This window comes from Rhinolophus sinicus, chromosome 5 (genome assembly GCF_057876585.1).
Source record: "Rhinolophus sinicus isolate RSI-liver-muscle chromosome 5, RSI-T2T, whole genome shotgun sequence".
Taxonomy (NCBI): domain Eukaryota; kingdom Metazoa; phylum Chordata; class Mammalia; order Chiroptera; family Rhinolophidae; genus Rhinolophus; species Rhinolophus sinicus.
Window position 1 is genome coordinate 62,487,835 of NC_142505.1, and position 21,589 is coordinate 62,509,423.

The following is a 21,589-nucleotide window of genomic DNA, read 5'->3' on the forward strand; positions in this document are numbered from 1 at the left end:
TTCAGCGTGCTTTAAAACCTTTCGCTGTAATATAATCTTAATTAACTACGCTCAATTAGAGAAATCTTATCCAGTGTATATTGTTAGGCTGCGTGAAAATCTATATGTAATACATTATGTTTATTCAATTTATATGTTAATAATTATGTAAAATGGTATGTTCTATGAAAAAACTCCTGGAAGAGCCACCCTAATATGCCAGCGCTTCCCTCTGAGGCAAAGCATCAGGGGAATTTTTCACTTTCTGCTTCTGAGGACGGTTCCAACATGTTTGCATAACGGCACTCATTTTAAGAGTAAAATTTTTCTAGATCAGTTTATAGGGGTGGGATAAAGATCTTTTCTTTCTTTGTTAATACGAATATTGACATTAAGTGTCACATTATTCTGTCAGGTAAGAAACTCAGTGGAAATGAAACTAAATTGAAAGAACTTTTTTTGTGAGAAAAAGGTTTGTATTTAGGTAGAAGAAAAATACAAGGAAAAGAAAAGCACAAAAATTAAATAATTTAGAACATGATCTCATTGCCTAAAGATAAATGGCAATAAAATTTTAGAGTAGGTATTTTCCTCCAGAATCAAAAATTGATAAGTGTGTGTGTGTGTGTGTGTGTGTGTGTGTGTGTATGACCGAATACAGAAAAATAATCAGATGTAGATATACATACATATGTATATCCTTCTTTGGAGTGGGACAAGAATGAGATTTAGAATCCAGAAAGAACTTAAATTTTAACTCCACTTATTACCTATGAGACCTTGAGCACTTCTGTCTTCATTTGCAAACTGATAGTATTCACCTTGTAAGACTGTTTGAGAATTAAATGAAATCCACAGTGGTTTGCAAACTACTACAGTCCCTGATCAGTTACATCAGCATCATTTGGGAATTTGTTACAAATGCAAATTAGGCCTCACCACCGACCTTCTGCAAAGCCCTGTTTCTGTGCAAAATAAAGTTTGAGAACTAATGAAATGCAGTACTATATAAATCCTGATGGGTACTCAGTAAATAGCTGTCGTTAATAAATTATGATATTTAATCTCCTCTTTGTCCTTTTATTAGCCTCGTTGAGCCAAAAGTCAGTGCCAAGGAGTGAGGGGATAGAGTACACAGCCCATAGCAGGAGACACCAGCCTCTATCCAGGTCACATGTCTCAATATCAACCCAGAAACCTCCTTTTCTTGCCCAGACTCCTCTGCAGATGGAAACCATTGAGGTTAAACCCTTGCCCCAGCAATGCTATAATACTTTCAGGAGACCTTTTGGTTAGTGGCAGGGAGCATCATAGTTCCCTCAGATGGTAAAAGTTAATAGGCACCTTAGAGATCACCTTGTCTAACCCCCACACCCACATCCTATTTCACAGAGGAGGAAGCTGACGCCCCTGGACAGGATGCCGCTTGCCCATGAAGAGGTCTGCAAAGGCTTCTGGTCCTGCATCTTGGTGTCTTGGAATTAATACACTGACTCACTGCGGTGGTATTTTGATAGATGATACCAGGCACTCCCTCTGGCTCAGACTGACTGATTAGAAATAGCCACCTGCACTTGCCAGTAATGAAAGTAACAGAGACATGCAAGAGAAACCTGCATCAGATTTATTTCATTTCAAATGGAATACAACATAAGCTATTAGTCTATCTACTCTGGTTTACATACAGACAGATAAATATTCAGAGTGGTCCTATCCAGAAGCACACGTCTAGGTATAAGAGCACCAGGAAAGCCTCTATAGTGAATCTGACCCCCTAAATGAATAGTGACAAAGAGCTGCTATTAATAGCATTTCAAACAGTGCTTGAACAAAGGATCCCATATGCATCCATTTTTGTTTAAAATGATTTTATGTCTGAAGGGAAGCAGAGTTTGCCATCCCAAAATATGCCTCTTTGGGATAGTGATTATTTTAAACTGGTTATTTGTAAGAAGTGATAAGATAGGAAAACCTTTTGACCTTCCTCAAAAGAATATAGATAGAGGATCTGCTCCAGGAAGGGAGCTATCATCATAGATAACTATAATCTGTTTTTTACTTTTTTATTTTATTTATTTATTTGTTTGTTTGTTTGTTTGTTTATTTTAACTGGGGAACAGTAGTGTGTCTTTCCCAGGACTCATCAGCTCCATCCAAGTCAAGTTGTTGTCCTTTCAATCTTAGTTGTGGAGGGCGCAGCTCAGCTCCAGGTACAGTCACCGTTGTTAGTTGCAGGGAGCCCAGCCCACCATCCCTTGGTGGGAACCAGCAACCTTGTGGTTGAGAGCACGCATTCCAACCAACTGAGCCATCTGGCCACCCAGGCGCTCGGCAGCAAATCATTGACTTCATTCTAGTTGTGGAGGGTGCAGCTTGCTGGCCCATGTGGGAATCGAACCGGCAGCCCTGTTGCCCAGAGCTCACTCTGTAACCACCTGAGCCACCCATCCGCCCCAGATAACTATAGTTTAATATGAACCAGTGTGTGATAGACAGAGAAGAACCTAGCAAGGCCCATTTGATCAGTCTTCTCTGTGTACCTTTGTTAACGATGGCCCAGCAAACATTTGTTTACTAAACATTTGCTTTTCCATCTCCATGTGAATTGCCTTCTTCCCTTTTCAAATCCCAAACCACTAACCCCTCTTTCTCCTTAACTCAATATGGCATATATGCCTCCATTGCGGGCCCATATTCTTATAGAACCCCTGTATGTACATACATAATTAAATTTGCTTGTTTACTCCTGTTTATGTCTCATGTCAATTTGATTATTAGACCAGCCAGAAGCACCAAGAGAATGAGAAGGAGGAGGAATTTTCTCCTCCCCCATATGACAAAGGTAGAAATGTACAGTGAAGAAAAAATCCCATAATCCAACCAGAGAGGGAAGCATAGTTAATATTTTGAGAATTAGGGAAAAGAGGATCATGCTCTATACTACTATATCTGGTTTTGTTTTTGTTTTTTCATTTCTTTCTTTATTTTTAAACTTCTATGGAGGTTTAAACAAAAATTAAAAATACACTGAACAAATGTTTATTGGATGTCCATTGCCTGTGATCAATGAGTAATCATATTATTAGTAACACACACTTGACAGCTTATGGTCATGCAGTACTGAGTAATTGGAAGGTAAAAGTTCATGATCACAGTTCCTAATGTTCACTGATCTCACCAACAAGAAGGGGCCCTGCTGGGGCTTCTACACTGGTCTTGACCAAGATCATTTACTCAGCTTGCCCACAGTGCAGCTTCATGAAACTTGCAAAGCTCAGGGAATTCTGCCACACCCTCTGACTTCCTGTAACTGAGCACCAAGGCCTGGCACCTCTCTAGATAGCATTCCTCTCACAGTTTTTATTTAAGTTAGTGTTTCCACTTCACTGCAAGATCCTTGAAGTCAGGGCAAGGCTAAATTATTCTCAACCTTTTTTTTTTTTTTTTTTTAAATCTCTCACAATACTTTCACAGAGCCTTGAAAGGACTCAAAATACCTGTTGCCATAATACTGAAAATTTTCAACCTTTCCCCCCTATCAAGTCTACACAGATATACCCACAACAATAAAAATTGCAACAGGATAGAGAAAAGTCAGTGGATGTTCATTATGAAAGTGTAGAAAACAAATCAGGTTAAAGCACTATTAATACTATGTTATCAGATGAATCATGGGCTGTACTAGTATTAATGACATTGACAGTAATATCTAACTGTGAGCAATTACTGTATAGTAAGCATTCCCCATCCACTCTTCAACTATATGGCTGATGATCTTATTATATCCACTTTACACAGGAAGAAACTGAGGCTGGAGTAGATTAACTAATTTCTTCAAAGTCACCATCAAGAAATAGAGGAGCTAGAACTCTAATTTTGTTCTCCCTGACAGTAAATCTTCTCATTTTTCCAGAATCAAGAAAACGTGAGAACTCAGGAATATTTTCATATTTTAAACTTTATTCACACCAATGACAAGAGTATTTTCTTAGAGTCACTTTAAGTTCTTTAACTGCTTTCTGAATCATCACAGAAAATTAAATCATGTCTTCTAGACTTCACGTTAGGCATATTTTATTGCTTTTCTTTCTCTTTTTTTGAAAATTGGTGATCCGAGCAGAGTGAATTTAGTTTCTTAGAAACAGCGCCACTTGCAGGTTTTACAGACTGTTATCTTAGATACCAGTATCTTAGAATTTACCTACCACACTATGTAATTAACTAAAATATTTTTTCTCATGCATTTGAGATAAAAGGAGGTTTCTGTATCAACCAGCCCCTTAACTGAAAAAAATAAGTCCCTTTGGAAGCCTTTAAAAGGGAATTTACAATTAAATTGTTTGGGATACAAAGCTATCATATTATCTTTGAAAGTACTGTGCTCCCTTAGTGAAAGTTGTCCCCAAATATTGGGATAAAACTAAGAAAGCTCTTTTGGAGTGGAATCCATGTTTCTTCCCAGAAAATACTGGGGACAGAACAAGTAGTTCACTGCAGACCATTGTTTGCTTTGAAATGTAAAGCCCAGAATAGGGCTGAAGTGACCAGAGTGACACTTTATCAGAATGGCACAATAGTTCAATAATTTTGCCCATAGAGAATATCGTTCCAATTTTAGTATATGTGCTGCCCAAGCGAGCACATGCCCATAGAGAATAGAGGAGAACGAAGAAGAGAAGTAAACCCTTTCATTCTACACATTCTTCGTTCTGATTTTCCCAATCTGATTTCACTCCTAGTGATTCAGGGTGAAATAGAGAAAACACGAGAATCACATTCAGATGTGTAGAGGTTAGTGACGACTTAGTTTTCCAAACCAGCTCATCCTCCAGTAACACTATAGTTGCCTTCCATTCCATTTCACTTAGATTGGCATCTGAACAGCTGCAAAAGTTTTCCACAAGGTCCAGAACATATCACTAGGGTAAACACTCAAAGGTGGTATTTTAAAGGCAGCTGTTTGTATTTGGCCTGCCAGAGACTGCCATTTCGCATCAGGCAGGGGATTTCCGCTGGTTTCTTTCTGTCATTTCATCTCTCTTTTGCATTCTGCCTCTTGCTCTGTGGCGGGGCCCCAGTTTTCCGGTAACCAACCACTTAGAGCCAATCAAGAAATAAAGAAGAGAAAAAACGCCCTCCCGCTTCCAATTTCCTTTGCTCCGCTGCCTGCCAACCGCAAAGCCGACCGAGCACAGCCGCTATCACCTCTAACCCTGCTCAGCTGATCGGTTACCGCCGCCGCCGACGCCAGATTCCAGAGGCGAAGAACCAGAAGCGGAGAGACCAGACATGGATGTGAATATCGCTCCGCTCCGAGCCTGGGACGATTTCTTCCCGGGCTCTGACCGCTTCTCCCGGCCGGACTTCAGGGACATTTCTAAATGGAACAACCGCGTGGTGAGCAACCTGCTCTATTATCAGACCAACTACCTGGTGGTGGCTGCCATGATGATTTCTGTTGTGGGGTAAGTGGGGTGCCCCTCCCGGGCACTGATCGGGGGACCGGGGTACAAATCCCTGCCAGCAGACGCGCTCTCCATGCCCAGCGCCTGCCCTGCAGCTGCGAGCGGCCGGGCCGCCGGAAACTAGTCGCAGGGCGAGGCCGCAGCCATCTGGCGGCCGGTTTCCCCTTCCGCGCCTGGGGCGGAGACGTGAGGGGTGCCTAGCAGTAAAGAAACGCTGCCAACCTCCGGCAAGAAAAACGACCTTTTTTTCCTCTGCTCCGATTAGGCTCCTGCTCGAGGAAATATTGGTAGCGCCCCAGTCTTTTAATATAAGGAGAAGAAAGTGGTGTAACCTTATCCCGGGGCTGGCGGGGGCGGACGCCGCCCTGGGAGGCTCGGGCTGCGGGTGTGGGTCGGGGCTCTGCCTTCCAGCGCTAGTCGTGAGGGAGGGGCGTTCGAGAGGCGACACGCGAGAGTCGCTAGGCGTGGTCCCTTTTCTCTGTCTTTACTTCCTAGCCTTTTTAATACCTGGTCTTACCGCTAAAAGTGTCCTAGGTTATATGCAATTTCACACAGGCACACAGACCTGCTCTGCAAGAAACCACCTTTTCTTGTACTTCACCCTTTAAGAGGTGTCTCTCTCACTTTGACAGGATGCCGGAGTGATATTCTAGATCTTACTTATACTGTGCGTCTTTAAAGAAAAAGCCACCTTCAGACTTTGTCATTAAAGAAGTGTCTGACATTTCTAGTGCAGAGTAAACAGGGAAAGAGCAAGCTGACCTGGGAGAAAGGAGAAATCCAGACTTGGAGGGTGTAGGGAAGGGCTCAGGCTGCCTTGGTGGAGTCCGTTGTTCACTGGGAAGGCCAGGGGCCAGCTCCTGGACTAAATTTAGCTCCCTCATTGTGATTTCTTAGCCCACAGACTCTGGCAGTTTGGGGGTGTTGGCCCCTCCTGTTCCCCTTTTCAAATGGAAAGATGTTGTTTGGCAGTGAAATTTTTGAAAGTGAAAGTGAAAATAGCCATGTTTATATTTTATTATTTTTAAAAATTTACAAAAGATACAGGCCAGTAGTAAATTGCTTTGAAAACTGTGTACAGAATAGAGATTTCCTTTGTACCTCCGTAAAAATATAATGTATGACCTTCGACTGTCTTCTTTGTGTCTGCAGTCTGTATTTTTTCCGCAAATTGCCCTTTTCTTTCTTTATAATCTAACAATAATAAAGGCTAACATTTTTTGAGTGTTCTGTGTGTCAGATACTCTTGTATTTACCTATATTCCCTCATACAACCCCATGAGGTGAATTATTATTGTTATCATTACAGTATTATTATTAAACCTGAGGCTTAGAGAGCTTAAATGATTTGCTCAAAGTCACAGATTCAGACTTGTACTCTTTACTATGCCATCTTCTCTGTGAGTCATGAGGTTTAGAATTATAGTCTCTTAAAGCTAGAAGAAACAAAGTATCTTCAGGGTCAGGGAGTTTAGTTGATTCTGGAACATTTCTCAGTCTACAGGGAACTTTCGTCTTTTGATGATGCTAGCAGATGGGTGGGTTGGGGCAGAGCTGGCAGCTGTGTATCTGGATCCTCCACTGGTATTTATTTGACAGTTTCTCATGATACCTTGGTAGAGTGTGCATGAAAATGTGGACTGGCTGTATACTGGGGTAAGCACTATGTTCAAAGGGTGTTCTTTTATGGTTCTGTCCCCTGCTGGTGAGGAGAGGCCTACTGCCTGGTTGGAGGGCTCTAGGCTCAGTTTGGAATGCAACTCTGTGGAAAATCCGCTTCAGTGAGGATAGGGAACCTGCTGTTCCAGATTGCAGGAAGGGAGAGGGAAGACCAAGAGCACATCATCTAGTTCCAAAAACACTGGAAAGGGCAGCGCATACCGAGATGAAAATTAAGAGGGATTAGGGTATCCATAGATCTGTGTATGGGGCCTGACCAGGCAGGTGCTGGTAAAGCATGGTTTACCAGGCGCACGATTGCAGCTCGGTAAGTCCTCTATGACCCTTAGATTAACTCTGAGTAAGTCTCTTAGTTAATAGCCCTGTTGAAGACAGTTGCCCTATCTTCTGACTCTTCAGTTAATGTAATGTAATGGTTAAGAGTTCAGGCACCAGAGCCAGATTAAGTAAATTTTGAATCCCAACTGCCAGTCACTAGCCATGTGACCTTGAGATTGGAACCACCCTGAGCCTCAGCTTCCTTATTTGTGAAATGAGACTAATTGTAGTACCTGCCTGATCGGGCTTCTGTGAAGATTCTGAGTTAATATAGGCAAGTCTCTTAGAACAGTGTCTGGCTCCTAGATTTTTCTCTATAAATGTAATTTATTGTTTTTAACATTATTGGTGTTATCATGAGATTATTGAGAACTATAGATAGCATTTTTATTTAATATGTTCCAGGACTATGGCTACCAGCATCTGATATAAAGAAATGGTTACATTGTTTTTTTATGCCACAAGATGTAAAACCAAGTTTCTAGTTGGCAGAGGAAGAATTCAGGAGAGCCCAGGGATGCTCTGGATGGGAATGTATTAAAACATTGGCATATGAAATTAATTGCAGCCTGTTTTTGTTAAAACCTAGTGGAAATGTTTTTGAGATCAAGCAGTGTGGACGCCAATTCTACAATATTACGCTTATTTGTGATGCCTCATTTGTTTACTCTGCATAGTGTAGGAAGCTTTTACCGACTTCTCAGGGATTGTGTCACGAGATCCAGTGGAGAATAAGACAGCTGTGATTCCCGCCTTTTTTGCAGTCAGTCTAGAGGGGCAGCGACACAACACTGAACACATAAGAATTCTCAGACAAGTATGGCAAGTATATGGGAATATACACCTACATAAACATATATCATTTTCAGTCTGACTCATTGGATCTCCCCTGTACCTCATGATTCCAAATTCCAAAACACTCAGGTGTTGAGAAGGCAAGAGTCATGTAGTATGTAGACAGGGGAAAGGGTTATTAAATTTTACTTATTCTCATTCTTCTACTCAGCCGAAGAAATATTTACTGAGCACCTACTTTGTGCCAGAAACTGCGAAAGCCCTGAGGATACAGGCAGAAGTACAAGTTCAGCAAGCCTCCCCAAAGCCTCCCAGAATTAATCCCTTCCTGCTTTCCCATTCCCCTTTATTTGTGGGGCATGTGACATGCTGGCATATGTCTTCCTCTGGTGGATTATGTGTTTCTTCTGAGTACAGAACTTTAAGAGGTCTCTTAACACTCAATATAATTTTAATCTCAAAATTGGTCATCTAATAAGAATAGTCATCCATTAAATCATCTTCTGACACTTTATGTAACCTCATTCTTCTTGACTTCTCCTCACACACTTTTTAAAAAATTATCCCTGCCACTGTCAACCTGAGGTTGGTAGTTTCTGTCCCCTTTTCCTACATAAGGATTTACAGTCCTTTCGGGTAAGTGTGCAAAATAAGTGAGCATGTTTTAGGTTCCTGGCCCCTTTCTTAGAGAGCCAAAGCTCTCGGTCAACTGATTAGGGGCAGAGAGCTCTGTGTAGGAAATGCAGTTTTAAAAGATGAACTTGACCTATCCACTTAATACCAATTGAGCGGCACTGTTGGAAATTTCTTATTATTATCCTTTGGGACAAATGAATTCTACCTTTTATCACTCAGCTTCAGAATATTTACCTATAATATCCTCCCCTTTCTCTTGCAATGAGCTTGGCTTCTTGTTTTAAGGAACACTTTCATGCCTGTGATTTTAAACAAAATCTGCGGGCTGCTTCTCCCGTCTACAGGCACTTATCATAAGTATGTAAGATTTCCTGGCCCTCCCTCCGTGGAACATGTGCTTACGGAGATATCTGGAAGGCAGAAAGCCCATCTAAAGTGGGAAACTGAAGCTTTGGTTCCTACTTCTAATCCTACTGCTAATCCGCTTCGGATCCCATCAGTGCAGCTTCTCCTTGTCTCAGAGGAACAAAAGGAAATGCAGAAATTTGGTGTTACTGGGCAATAAATAGACAGGAAAGTGCCATCTAGGAAGGGAATTTATGTATCACCAGGCTTATTAGCATATGTCCAACTCCTGTCTTCTCTCCACAGCTCAGTAAGAACTTGCCATGTGACAATTTAATTTACTCTACTAAAAGCATTCAGAAAGAACAGTTTGTAAACAAATATCTTTCCACTTCAGTTCTAAAGCATTTGTTGGGAGAGTAAACATGTGTTTCTAATTGTTGAAGGAAATGAGTGTACATGAGAGTTCGTTATACCATTCTCTCTGCATTTGTATATGTTAGAAATTTGCCATAATAAAAAGCATTTGTTGCAGTCTAATCAGAGCCATGTACACTGACTGTTATTTGAAGCTCTATCGCTGTGGGGAATATGAGATACATGACTTCTAACCCAATCCAACCTGTTGTTTGTTAAAAATAAAACAAGCAATTAGCTTGATACATCCAAAAGAAAACATGGAGGTTCATAAGGTGTTTTACTATGAAAACTTTTACCATGGCAATGGCTGCCAAGAGAGTGGATCGTTCGGATGCGAGTGTCTAGTTTGTGCCAATTACATAGGCTGCAATGAATTTCAGTACACAGCAAATATGTCGTAAATACCATGGGACTTCCCAATTCATTTGGGTAGGAAAATATCAAGGTTAGGTTTCTGTGACAAGTGAGACAGGCTCCCGTCCCCCCATAACTGCTGTGAGACAGATCCCATTTACTCAAAACTGGTTTGCATATTTACATTTATACTTCACAGTCAGAAATAGTTCTTACCAGGACAAAAGCCAGTTTGGGGAACCCGAAATAACCAGAAGACTGTTGGGGTTCTCTGAGGTATCAAAGAACAAGAGGAGTATGAATCTCCCTCTGTCCCACCCACTCTCCCTCCTGGCCCCCAGCCTGCTCTAGTGAGGAAACTTACAAATCCCATTGTAATACAAATCCCATAATAATGATCTCTTACATTTGCATAGGAGTTTAGATGATTTTTTCCTACTTTTGCTTTTCTATTTGTTTCTTTCAACACAGCTCTCTGAAGGCACAGACAGACTATTTCTTTAGGACTATTTGGTGTACAATGAGAATAATAGTGATCTGCCCAATATAAATCTCACGTCACTTAGAAACCATAGAAAGTTGCTGGGCTTATTTAAATAACATAAAAATATGTTAGATTCTTACTTAGCTTTTTTCCTTCCTTTCAACAAACATTTTTTGAATACTTGCACTGTGCAAGCTGCTGGGGAGAAAATATGATCCCTGCCCTCATGGAGCTTAATCTCTAGTGGGAGACAAAGGTATTCATCCAGCACTCATTCAGATAAACGTAAAACTGCCCCAGGGGTAAGTGCTGTGACGCAGAGGCATGTGGTGCTATGACCTGGTCAGAAAGACTGAGCAAAGGCTGAGTGAGCTGTCATTTGAGGGAGGTAGAAGTGGATCAGGGAAAGAGAACAGCCTGTGCACAGGCCTGCGATGGCCAGAGGCAGGCTGAGTCCTAGAGATTGTTATAATAGAAGGCCCAGTGGATGGAATGCAGAATCAGAAGGAGGTGGTGTGAGAAAGCCTGCAGGCAGAGGGCTGCTACACTTAGGGCTCCCTCATACTAATTATTCAAAGCACCCTAACTCACTCCTAGCACTGCAGCCTGAGCCAAACTGCTGGCTTGGTGAATAAAGCATGGCTAGCACTTCAGGCCCCACTTGCCCCTCAGCGTTCTTGGCCTTGGTACAAACAACACAACGGTAAGCAGTGAATTTGGCTACAGAGGCAGGCAGGGGCCAGACCCTACAGGGCCTGGGAGGATGTGTGAGGCCTTCTGTTTTTATCCTAAGAGCAGCGGGAAGCAAGAAATGGATGGGTGGCTTCCTATGTGCAGTCATCCCTCTGGCTATTGAAAGACCGCAGAAAAACATCACCAATTTAGAAAGGTCTCCTGTGAGTAAATGAGTAAATTGTTCCCCACTTTCTTGGTGAGTCAGGCTTCCTCAGGAACCAACTGGGAAAATAGCTTTTTGAGTTAGAAAACTAGAACTCAGTATAAAAGCTGCTTCTACCATTTAGGAAATATTTCACTGCCTCTCTGGTGCTTGCTGGCATTGCAACATCAAAGGAGTTACCAGACGTGTGCTTGAGTTGATCTCGATTTTGGTAAACTTGCCAACTCTGCAGCGGGTGGCCTTGGGACAAATTTATTAACTTGTCTATTCCTTAGCTTGCTTTTTTGTAGAATGAGGTAGGTTTTCATGGTTAATCCCCCACCTTGTCCTAAAATTCTGTAATCACAGAATTTTCTGTAACCAAATTGTGTAAGAAATTCTGTAACCAAAATGTTTCTTCCCTTCAGCTGCCTGTGCTGGAACCATCACTATAGTTAGCTGAATCACGTTGGCAAGTGTAAGGCATGTGTCTACACCCACTAAAAGCCACCTTCTTTCAGAGAGAAACGAGAATACTAAGGGATGTCCCAGAATGATCCTTAGTTGCTTATCTCAACTGAAGAATTGGGTTACTTAGAATGGTTGGGGGTGAGGGAGAAATTCTCATCTGTGTAATGGGACTGAACGGATTCATCTTTAAGAAAATTTTTTTTAATTGAGGAACAGTGTGTTTCTCCAGGGCCCATCAGCTCCAAGTCATTGTTCTTTCAATCTAGTTGTGGACGGCACAGTTCAGCTCCAAGTCCAGTTGCCATTTTCAACCTTATTTGCAAGGGGCGCAGCCCACCATCCCATGTGGGAATTGAACCAGCAACCTTGTTAAGAGCTCAGCCACCCTTCTGGAAGCTCAGCAAGAAGCTCACTGTCTTCAATCTAGTTGTAGAGGGTGCAGCTTACTGGCCATGTGGGAATTGAATCGGCAGTCCTGTTGCTCAGAGCTCACGCTCTAACCAAGTGAGCCATCCAGCCGACTGCTACAGGTTTCTGTGGTGGGATTCTAAACCTTTTGACAACCATCAGTGATTCCATTAGCATTTTCAATTATTGCATTTATTTATTTATTTATTTAAGTATTTATTTGGATATTTATATGTGTAGGTATATATTTTTATTTTTGATCTCACAATAGAAAAACATACTTAATGTTTTTCATTTGTGAAACTATTCCCACCAAGGACAGAAAATTACGTTGTCTTGTTCCCTCTCTCTCTTTCCGCTGTTCTCCCTCTCTCCTTTCCTTCTCTCCCTCTCCCTCTCTCTAGTATGTATGTATTTTTTTGCTCCAAGTGCAGGCAGGTGCCATGGCATTGGAGTGGCATGCATTTTACCAGTTCTTAGAATGGACTTGCCCGTAAGCAGAATAAGGAAAGATTCATTTCTGCTCTGAGTAACTTGGTTCACTTTTTCCAGCTTAGAACTTGCTTAGTTTCTAATTATAGATTGTGGCTGGGTGTGTTGTAAACTAAAACCAGTTCTATAGGACTCTTTGCTCTGTTCTTTTCCCTTGAAAATGAGCAATAGGAACAGGTAAAAACCAAATCTGGAATTGTTTGACTTGGGCCTCGATTTTTCATTGTTCTTTGTCCTCGGCTTTATTTAGACATTCAACCCAGATGTCTGCTTTCCTTGACCATCGGAAAATAGAAAAAGCTTGGCATGCATTTTATTACATGATCACTTCATGAATTATTTTAATAGGTATTCCAGAAAGAATCGAGTAGGATACCTTTGACACTTTGCTACCAACCAACCACATCCTACTTACCGTTTATTCAAAGGTGTTTCCTTAAATTTGAACCCTCCACTCTAGTTCTTTGAGTTAATGTTGGTCTTTGCTTTTCTTTACAGCTAAGAAATATTTGGGTGGGTTATAAGTCAACCGTCAAGGTTATATAAAAGAGTTTGTTTCTTTCAGGCACTTTTCCCACTTTCATTTGTTCATTTTTAAATACCCAACTAATATGTGACACAAAAAACCCCCACAAAACATGAAAATAGAAATAAGCAAGTGGGAGTAAACTACCCTTGATTCTACTACCCAGTATAACTATTGTAGTCTTTGGTATAATTTCTCTCAGATTCTTTCTGGTGCTAGGAATGAGATGTACTCATCTGTGAGAGTTTCTGGGTCTCTCCACTTAGTCTCCCCACAAACTGCTAAAGAAGGTTTGTTTTTGTCCTGTCCAATTCTTCCCTTCCCCAGGTCCAAAAGGACATTTTTCTCTTTCTCAAAGCAATCCTGGGGTTAAATCAGGGGGTAGAGTATAATCCATATAAAACTGTAAAAAGAAAAGAAAAGTACAGGGAGACTAACTAGACCTGGATAATAAAGAACTGGAGAGAAGGAGGACGGACAGAAAAGCACATGTGCTGCATCTTGGGAAGCTTGGGGAGTGGGTCTTACACGTTGGCGCCAGAGCTTCTGGAGAATGGGCAGAGAGCCAAGGTTTGAGTGAGACTAGGAACAGGTTCACTGTGGTGTATGAATTGAAATGGCATTAATGTAATTTGAGAGGTGATGGAAGTAAAGATGGGCCATTGTAGCTGGCCTGTGCCAAGCCTGGGGTGTGGGGCTGGGGAGCCATTGCTTTTATATTTTTCTATTTTTTCTTTATATATGGTCTTTTCATTTCTTATTACAAAACATTACACTAATTGTAAAAATTTCTACTTCTGAGCTGTATAGTATATGTGATAAATCTACCTAATGGAGAGAATGTTTTATAATTGCTTTTACCCACTCAATGTATTATTAATGTCTTCCCATATTAAAGTATACCTCAACTTTCGAAAAAAAATCACTGTATGTACCACCATCTAGTAAACTCTTGGTCATATAGGTTATTTCTAAAAGTTTTTAATCATAAATACTACTCATGTGAATACCGTTGCAACTCAATCTTTGCGTTTTTATTTATTAACTTAGACTATGTTCTGAGGAGGGGATTTATTGCCGTGAAGGGTTTAAGTATGTGCAAGAGTTTGTTTTTTTTTGTTGTTGTTGTTTTTAAGATTTTATTGGGGAAGGGGAACAGGACTTTATTGGGGAACAGTGTGTACTTCCAGGCCTTTTTTCCAAGTCAAGTTGTTGTCTTTTCAATCTTAGTTGTGGAGGATGCCGTTCAGCTTCAAGTTGTTGTCCTTTCAGTCATAGTTGTGGAGGGCGCAGCTCAGCTCCAGGTCCAGTTGCCGTTTTCTAGTTGCAGGCGGTGCAGCCCACCATCCCTTGTGGGAGTCGAGGAATCGAACTGGTAACCTTGTGGTTGAGAGGACGTGCTCCAACCAACTGAGCCATTTGGTAGCTCAGCGGCAGTTCAGCTCAAGGTGCCGTGTTCAATCTTAGTGGCCCATGTGGGAATCGAACCTGCAGCCTTACGAGTTAGGAGCATGGAGCTCTAACCACCTCAGCCACCGGGCGGCCCCCTGCAAGAGTTTTGAATGAAATAAGCACTTAATATTGTAGGGTTTAATTTTAAATTATGTACTGCTACTCTTGCCACTGTTTAATGCCATGCATTTTAATAGACATTTTTAACTTTTTCAAAGCAGTTTGACAATATCCTTGATTTCACCCATGAAGGTGTACAATACTTTCACTCCTATTTGAAACTATTCAAAAGTAGCTTTTGTGTTTCAGGAGGCAGAATCAGAGATAATATTTAAAGGTATTTTTAAAAAGAGACTCTTACTATCCTACTTATGAATCCCAACATGAGTACGAGGTCCAACAATTAAGTTTGCGAACTTGTTACTACAATGTTGCTAACCTTTTTTGACACCAGAGGGATTATTCATTATGAATTTGTGCCAACTGGACAAACAGTTAACCAAGTTTACTATTTGGAAGTGCTGAAAAGGTTTCGTGAAATAGTTAGACGACCTGAACTTTTCGCCAACAATTTATGGCTCTTGTATCACAACAACGGCACCAGCTCACACGGCACCGTCTGTGAGGGAGTTTTCAGCCAGTAAACACATAAGTATTGGAACAACCTAACTACTCATCTGATCTGGCCCCCAATGACTTCTTTCTTTACCTGAAGATAAAGGAAATATTGAAAGGGAGACATTTGATGACATTCAGGACATCAAGGCTAATATGACGACAGCTCTGATGGCCATTCCAGAAAAAGAGTTCCAAAATTGCTTTGAAGGGTGGACTAGGCGCTGACGTTGGTGCATAGCTTCCCAAGGGGAGTAGTTGGAAGGTGACCATAGTGATATTCAGCAATGAGGTATGTAGCATTTTTCTTTTTTTTTTTTCCACTTTTTTTTTTTTTTAAAGATTTTATTGGGAAAGGGGAACAGGACTTTATTGGGGAACAGTGTGTACATCCAGGATTTTTTCCAAGTCAAGTTGTCCTTTCAATCGTAGTTGTGGAGGGCACAGTTCAGCTCCAGGTCCAGTTACCGTTGTTAGTTTGTAGCATTTTTCTAGGATGAGTTCGGGAACTTAATTGTCCGACCTCGTATGAGTCTTTCATCTGTTGCATTTCAGAGACAGTAAGCTCTTGGCATCACCTTCAATTAGCCTGTCTTCCCTGTCCCTCATTTGCAAATCAGTCATGTTGATGCTCAGAGTGTGATGAAAACACACTGACCCTCTTTGCCCTTCCCGAGTAAAATGCTCATTAGCCTCTCGTGAGGGTAAAAAGTGAGTAACTCGTTGTACTTGCTGACCTCAAATGTCTTGTGAAGAGTTTTGTATACACAGTGGGTAGGAGTGGAGGTGGGGACTATAATGCCCAGTCATTCTTATTTATGAAATACTTGGTCTAAATTTCTTCTTCATCATGTGTTTCCCCCACTATCAACAGTAGAGTAACCTTTGGCTCATGTACCAGTGAATCTGGAAGCTCAATGCTTGGAAACCTCAGTTGGCAAACCATCTCCTAACAATACTCTGGGCCCTTTTAAAGAATTATAATGGACTCTGTATGCCAGGAGTCGTAAACTCAAATGTCTCTGAGGCTACGCCAGTTATGTAAGAGAGAGATGCAGGCCAGCTATGAGAAAAACAACGATTAATGGCAGCTCACTGGGGGCCTCTGGGTCAGAACGCAGATAGTGATGGGGACTGGGGCATTTGTTCTCTCTGAATGAGAAGGTGTCCCAGCCAGTTGCTGACATGTGAGATAGTAGGCCTACTGTTAGATTTCTTGTTTCCAGGAAAAACGAGAAATCCAAAGTTTAACAGATTTTTTAAAAACACATTGGAATTCAAGTAAAAGTTTTTTTTTAAAACACTGTACATTTCAAACATAAATTTGACTGTAGACTGGATCTGCCCCAAGGAGATCATTGTGTGACCTCCTCTCTACATTCATCTATCATGGCAGTTTCTATGAGGGTTTAAACACCCTTTAGAGCTCAGGAAATACCATCTAATGTGTACTACAGCCCAGGATGAATGGCAGCTAAACACAGCCCCTCCAAGCAAGTGTGTGTCTTACATTTTCAAAGTCTTCAGATTGTGGGCCTTCAATGAGATGGACTGACAAGTTTGGTAGGAGTCCAACTGTCTAGGAGTAAATCTTAGCTCCATCATTTTCTCACCGCTGCACCTAAATTTCTTCATTTGAGAAATGAATGAGTAGTATCTACCACATCAGATTTTGAAGATTAAATGAGGCAGTTTAGATACGATGCTCAGTAAGTACTCAACACTCATTTTTACTCCTCTCCACTTCCTCTTCTTCCCCTTCCTGCTGCTACTACCATTGACCTAGTCGCCGTCTTTTTTTTCTCTCCATATTTCAGGTTCCTGAGCCCCTTCAACATGATCCTCGGAGGCGTCGTGGTGGTGCTGGTGTTCACGGGGTTTGTGTGGGCAGCCCACAATAAGGACGTGCTCCGCCGGCTGAAGAAGCAGTACCCCACGGCCTTCGTCATGGTGGTCCTGCTGGCCAGCTACTCCCTCATCTCTCTGTTTGGAGGGCTCATGGTCTTTGTGTTCGGCATCACTTTTCCTTTGTTGCGTAAGTGAACCTGAGTTGACTTTTCTGACATCATAAAAAATGTAGGAGCGAATTACATAACCAGCTTCTTATGTGTGTTGGCATGTCTGCAAAATTATTGGAATTTTCTGAGCTAGCAGATCAAGGCCTAGGAGTCCGTTAATTCCACAACTATGTAGTGGGCACCCACTCGGTGCCACACACTCTTCTGGGGACACCACAGTAAACAGAAGAAAGGCAAATCCCAGTTCCCACGGCAGGAGAAGGGCACAGCCTGCACTGAACTCCAGATTTGTCTGCTGTTACTGTCTGCTCTCAGGCTTGAAGTGGCTGACACAGAAATGAGTGTGTCTCATTTGGAAGTGGACTACTTACTCTCTACTTAGTTGGAAGGTCATCATGAGTGTCTAACGTTTTATAAGCCTATAGAGATAATTGACCCAGAATACAGACCAAGTCCTCTCATTCTGGTGAAGAGAACTAGATGCTTTCTAAGTTTTATGTATGTTGTCTACAGCGATCCCAAACACATGAAGCTTGAGATAGGGAACAGATAAAATTCCAGTCTCATCAGCAGAAATCTGATTAAAATTCAAATGTATTAAGTGACAGAAACATTTCTTTAGCTTTCAATAGCCTTTTTCATGTGTGCATTATTCCATTAAATGAAACCAATTGCTTGTTTGGGGTTGTGAGATTAAGCCCAGAATACTTACGGCTGAGTCCCACCCCATATTAGATAAAATATTTGAATCAGCAAATTCAGACTTTTTGAATTATTCTTCAAGTGTTCCTTATGTGCTAGAGACTTGGTATTTCAGTTATTGTACTTGTACACACAACTCGTTAACTTCAGTGCCTTTCCACTTCAGAGCCTGAGCTAGGCCGGTGGGATGAAATGTATCGTGGGTAGAAAGTCAAGTGTCTTGATTTCTATTCCTAGACCTGCCGGAAACCAGCCGTGGAATTTGGACCAGGTATCCTATATGAGCTGTAGTTCACTCATCTCTAGAAGAAGGAAATTAGACAAGATCAATGATTCCCAGACTTTGATGATTGTGAGAATCATTCAGGATGCTTTTTAAAAATACAAATTTCCCAGCCATGTTTCTTGGACCTCTTAATTCTGTGGGTCAACAGTGCTGCCCAAACACCCTGTATTTTTAGAAATCTCTTACGTTTCTAATGGCCAGTCTAGGTGGGGAGCCTCCACATAGAATGCACATTAGTGTTTCTCAAAATGAGGGTCCCAGGTCACCTGTATCAGAATCATCTGGAGTGAGTATTGAAATTTCACATTCTGGAGCCCTACCGCAGCCTTAACAGTCTGAATTTGGGGGGGGGGGTGGAGACTGGGAATTTGTCTGTTTAACAGGCTTCCAGATGACTTGTATATACACGGAGGTTTGAAAAGCCCTGGTATAGATCACTCGAGGTGCCTGTTTAAAACACAGATTCCCAAGCCCAAGAAAGCTCTGGCCTAGACAAGGACCAGGGAATCTGTTTCTTAACAAGCAAACTTGGATAATTCTCAATGATGAAGCAAAATTGGGGAACACGAGGGTACATAAACTCTATGAAACCTTTCGTTTTTACCTACAAATCTATATCCAGCACTTCAGAAAACTGCCTCTTAGGTGGATTTCACCTCCTAGGTGGATGCACTTCAGTACATGCTTCCTGTACAGATAATCTCTGAATTGAGCCTGGGTTCCTTTCTGAAAACTGTGTGTAAGGTTGATTTGTATGCAGGTTGGACTCATGTTGATTCGCTTTGAATATCAGGGCATTTAGGTAGCAGCTGAAAGATAGCGATATCAGTGTGGGATAGAAAGAGTACGGTTGCCATATAGGGTCCTTCCTGCTGAATACAATCCTTTTCTCCACGCAGAAAGAAAACTGGATGTATGACTTGATGAAGAGCATTATATAAAACGTATGTGAAGTCCAAAGATCCATTTGAGGATTTTGACCGATGAGGGAACCACATTGGACTATAGCTAACTGAGGCAGTTTACTGAAAGTGTGGACAGAGAGTGTGTAATGTTATGTGGAGAAAGATAACTGTTGCTTTGGTGCTAACCATTCTTCACTTCTCTGTAGTGATGTTTATCCACGCGTCGTTGAGACTTCGGAACCTCAAGAACAAACTGGAGAATAAAATGGAGGGAATTGGTTTGAAGAGGACGCCAATGGGCATCGTCCTGGATGCCCTTGAACAACAGGAAGAAAACATCGGCAAACTCACTGACTACATCAGTAAAGTGAAGGAATAAATATAGTGAACCTGGTGATGGAGCTGCAGGAGAAAGTGAACTGCAGTTTGCCTTGTCCAGACCTACTTTCTGTTTGTACTTTTGAAATTGGAGGTGCACGTACCAGACAGCAATCTCTGGCAGCATGCATGTGTAGGCCAAACTGTTAACATATCTGATGTTACAGAAGAAAGCCTCAGAAACCTAAAGAAACTACCCTCCTAGTATGTCTGAAGTTTCAACTGCGTTTATGAAAACTGATGGGCACACATATCTTTAGGGGAATAAAGATAATAAAAGAATTGTGAATTGTACAGCAGCAATACTGTTGTCTTATAGGAAAAAAAGTAATTGTAAAGTGTCAAGGCAATGTGAATAAATGAAAAAGACTGTTAAAGTAGATGATGTCACACATTAGCCTGTTTAATCCTCCTCCAAAACTATTCCCCAGGATTATAGTATGTGGGCTATAAGTTAGTTTAGTTTTTATTATTCTTTTAAAAATCAAAGATGATCTCTGTCACTTTGCCTCCTGTTTGACATGCAGTGGAAACTGGATAAACCAGTTGTTTATATTTTGTTTACAAATACAAAGATAGCTGTTTAGGACAATATTTTGTCAAATTTTTGTAAATTTTTGAAATGCTAGTAATGTGTTTTCACTAGCAGGTATTTGTTGCAAAATGAATGTCATCTTCCTTAAGGAGGTTGCAGTAATGTAACCTGTTCTTTACAGTCTTGTTTAAACAAACAAACAAAATAAAAGAAGTTCTGTTTATATTGCAAATCTTTTTGGGGTTATAATGACAAAATGGTGTCCAAGATAATGTTTCCTATATTTTTTCATTGTTTAGTTTTTAACTGGAATATTTAGAAAGAAGAAAATGAATGTGCATTTTATTAATTCTTTAGGGGCATAAGAGGACAATAGCTGATCTTTTGAAATCTGAAAAGCATCCTTAGATGACCAAGCAAAAAGACTTTTAAAAATGGGAATGAATATGGGAGTGATCACTGGCTTCTGCATCAATATTTTAGATAGCAACTGTTACAACCATGTTTTTATAGACATTAGAGTTAAGATAGTTACTTTCTTCCTTTCATTTCCCATGTATTTAGAAATAGATTATTCAAAATGTTTTGCTTGCCAATTGAGTGGTTTCATAGATGAATAGAAAACATTTAGGTTTCCTTACATTGAATTATGAAGACAATTGGAGCAGTACTTCTTGAAGGGACTCTGTCACATGTTCTGAAATAAGAAGTAACAGCACATGCTGCTCCTGATTTTTATTGCATTTTAATTTCTCAGCCAATCGGCAGCCTTCATCTCTAGCACAGCGATATCATGATGACTTCGTAGACATGGTCTAGGAATTGTACCTTTACCCGAATATGAAGAATAAAATTTATCAAAGTTTTTTTTGTGAGACTTCTTTTAATGCACGTTTGTGTTAAATATCTGAGAAACTCACTGACAACTCTATAAACAATGAGGATATACTATACAGCAAATGCTCAGCTTGTGTTTCAAATACTGTTTAATAAAACGTTAAAACTTTATTAATTTGCAGCCAGAATAAAATTAAATTCCAGTGGGATTTTTTTTTAACCTGACATGGGTTTATACACATTTTAGCCCCGTCCATTTTATACATGGTGATTTCTGCTGACTAAACACGATAAACTTGGAGAAAGTGACAACTTGAATTTAAAAAATATATCCATTATAATTACTAACAGTCAGTGGTCAATTCTGGAAGGATAACAATAGAAAAATGTAGCGTGTAAATACTATACATTATCACATTGTTTTCTATTTTTATAACATTTTATATAACTCATAAAACAGTGCTTATATAAAAATTCACACAAAGTTGCTAGAGCGTGTGCAATTTCCAAGAATGTCCTGGGTTTTTGTTACATTCAGTTTTCTAAGGATGCACTCATGCCATTGATAAAATGCAGACAGTATGTGATATTTCATTATCTTTGGGAAAACT

The 21,589-nt window shown here is 40.7% G+C and overlaps 1 protein-coding gene across 1 annotated transcript; it reads left to right on the plus strand.

Annotated features, from left to right (window-relative positions):
• Positions 1 to 5,162: 5,162 nt before the first annotated feature.
• Positions 5,163 to 21,007, plus strand: ARL6IP5 (ARF like GTPase 6 interacting protein 5). The gene is made up of 3 exons (XM_019711738.3): positions 5,163 to 5,444; positions 17,135 to 17,352; positions 19,435 to 21,007. The coding sequence occupies exons 1-3, from the start codon at positions 5,269 to 5,271 to the stop codon at positions 19,605 to 19,607; spliced, it is 567 nt and encodes a 188-aa protein (XP_019567297.1). The 5' UTR covers positions 5,163 to 5,268; the 3' UTR covers positions 19,608 to 21,007.
• The last annotated feature ends 582 nt before the right edge of the window (positions 21,008 to 21,589 follow it).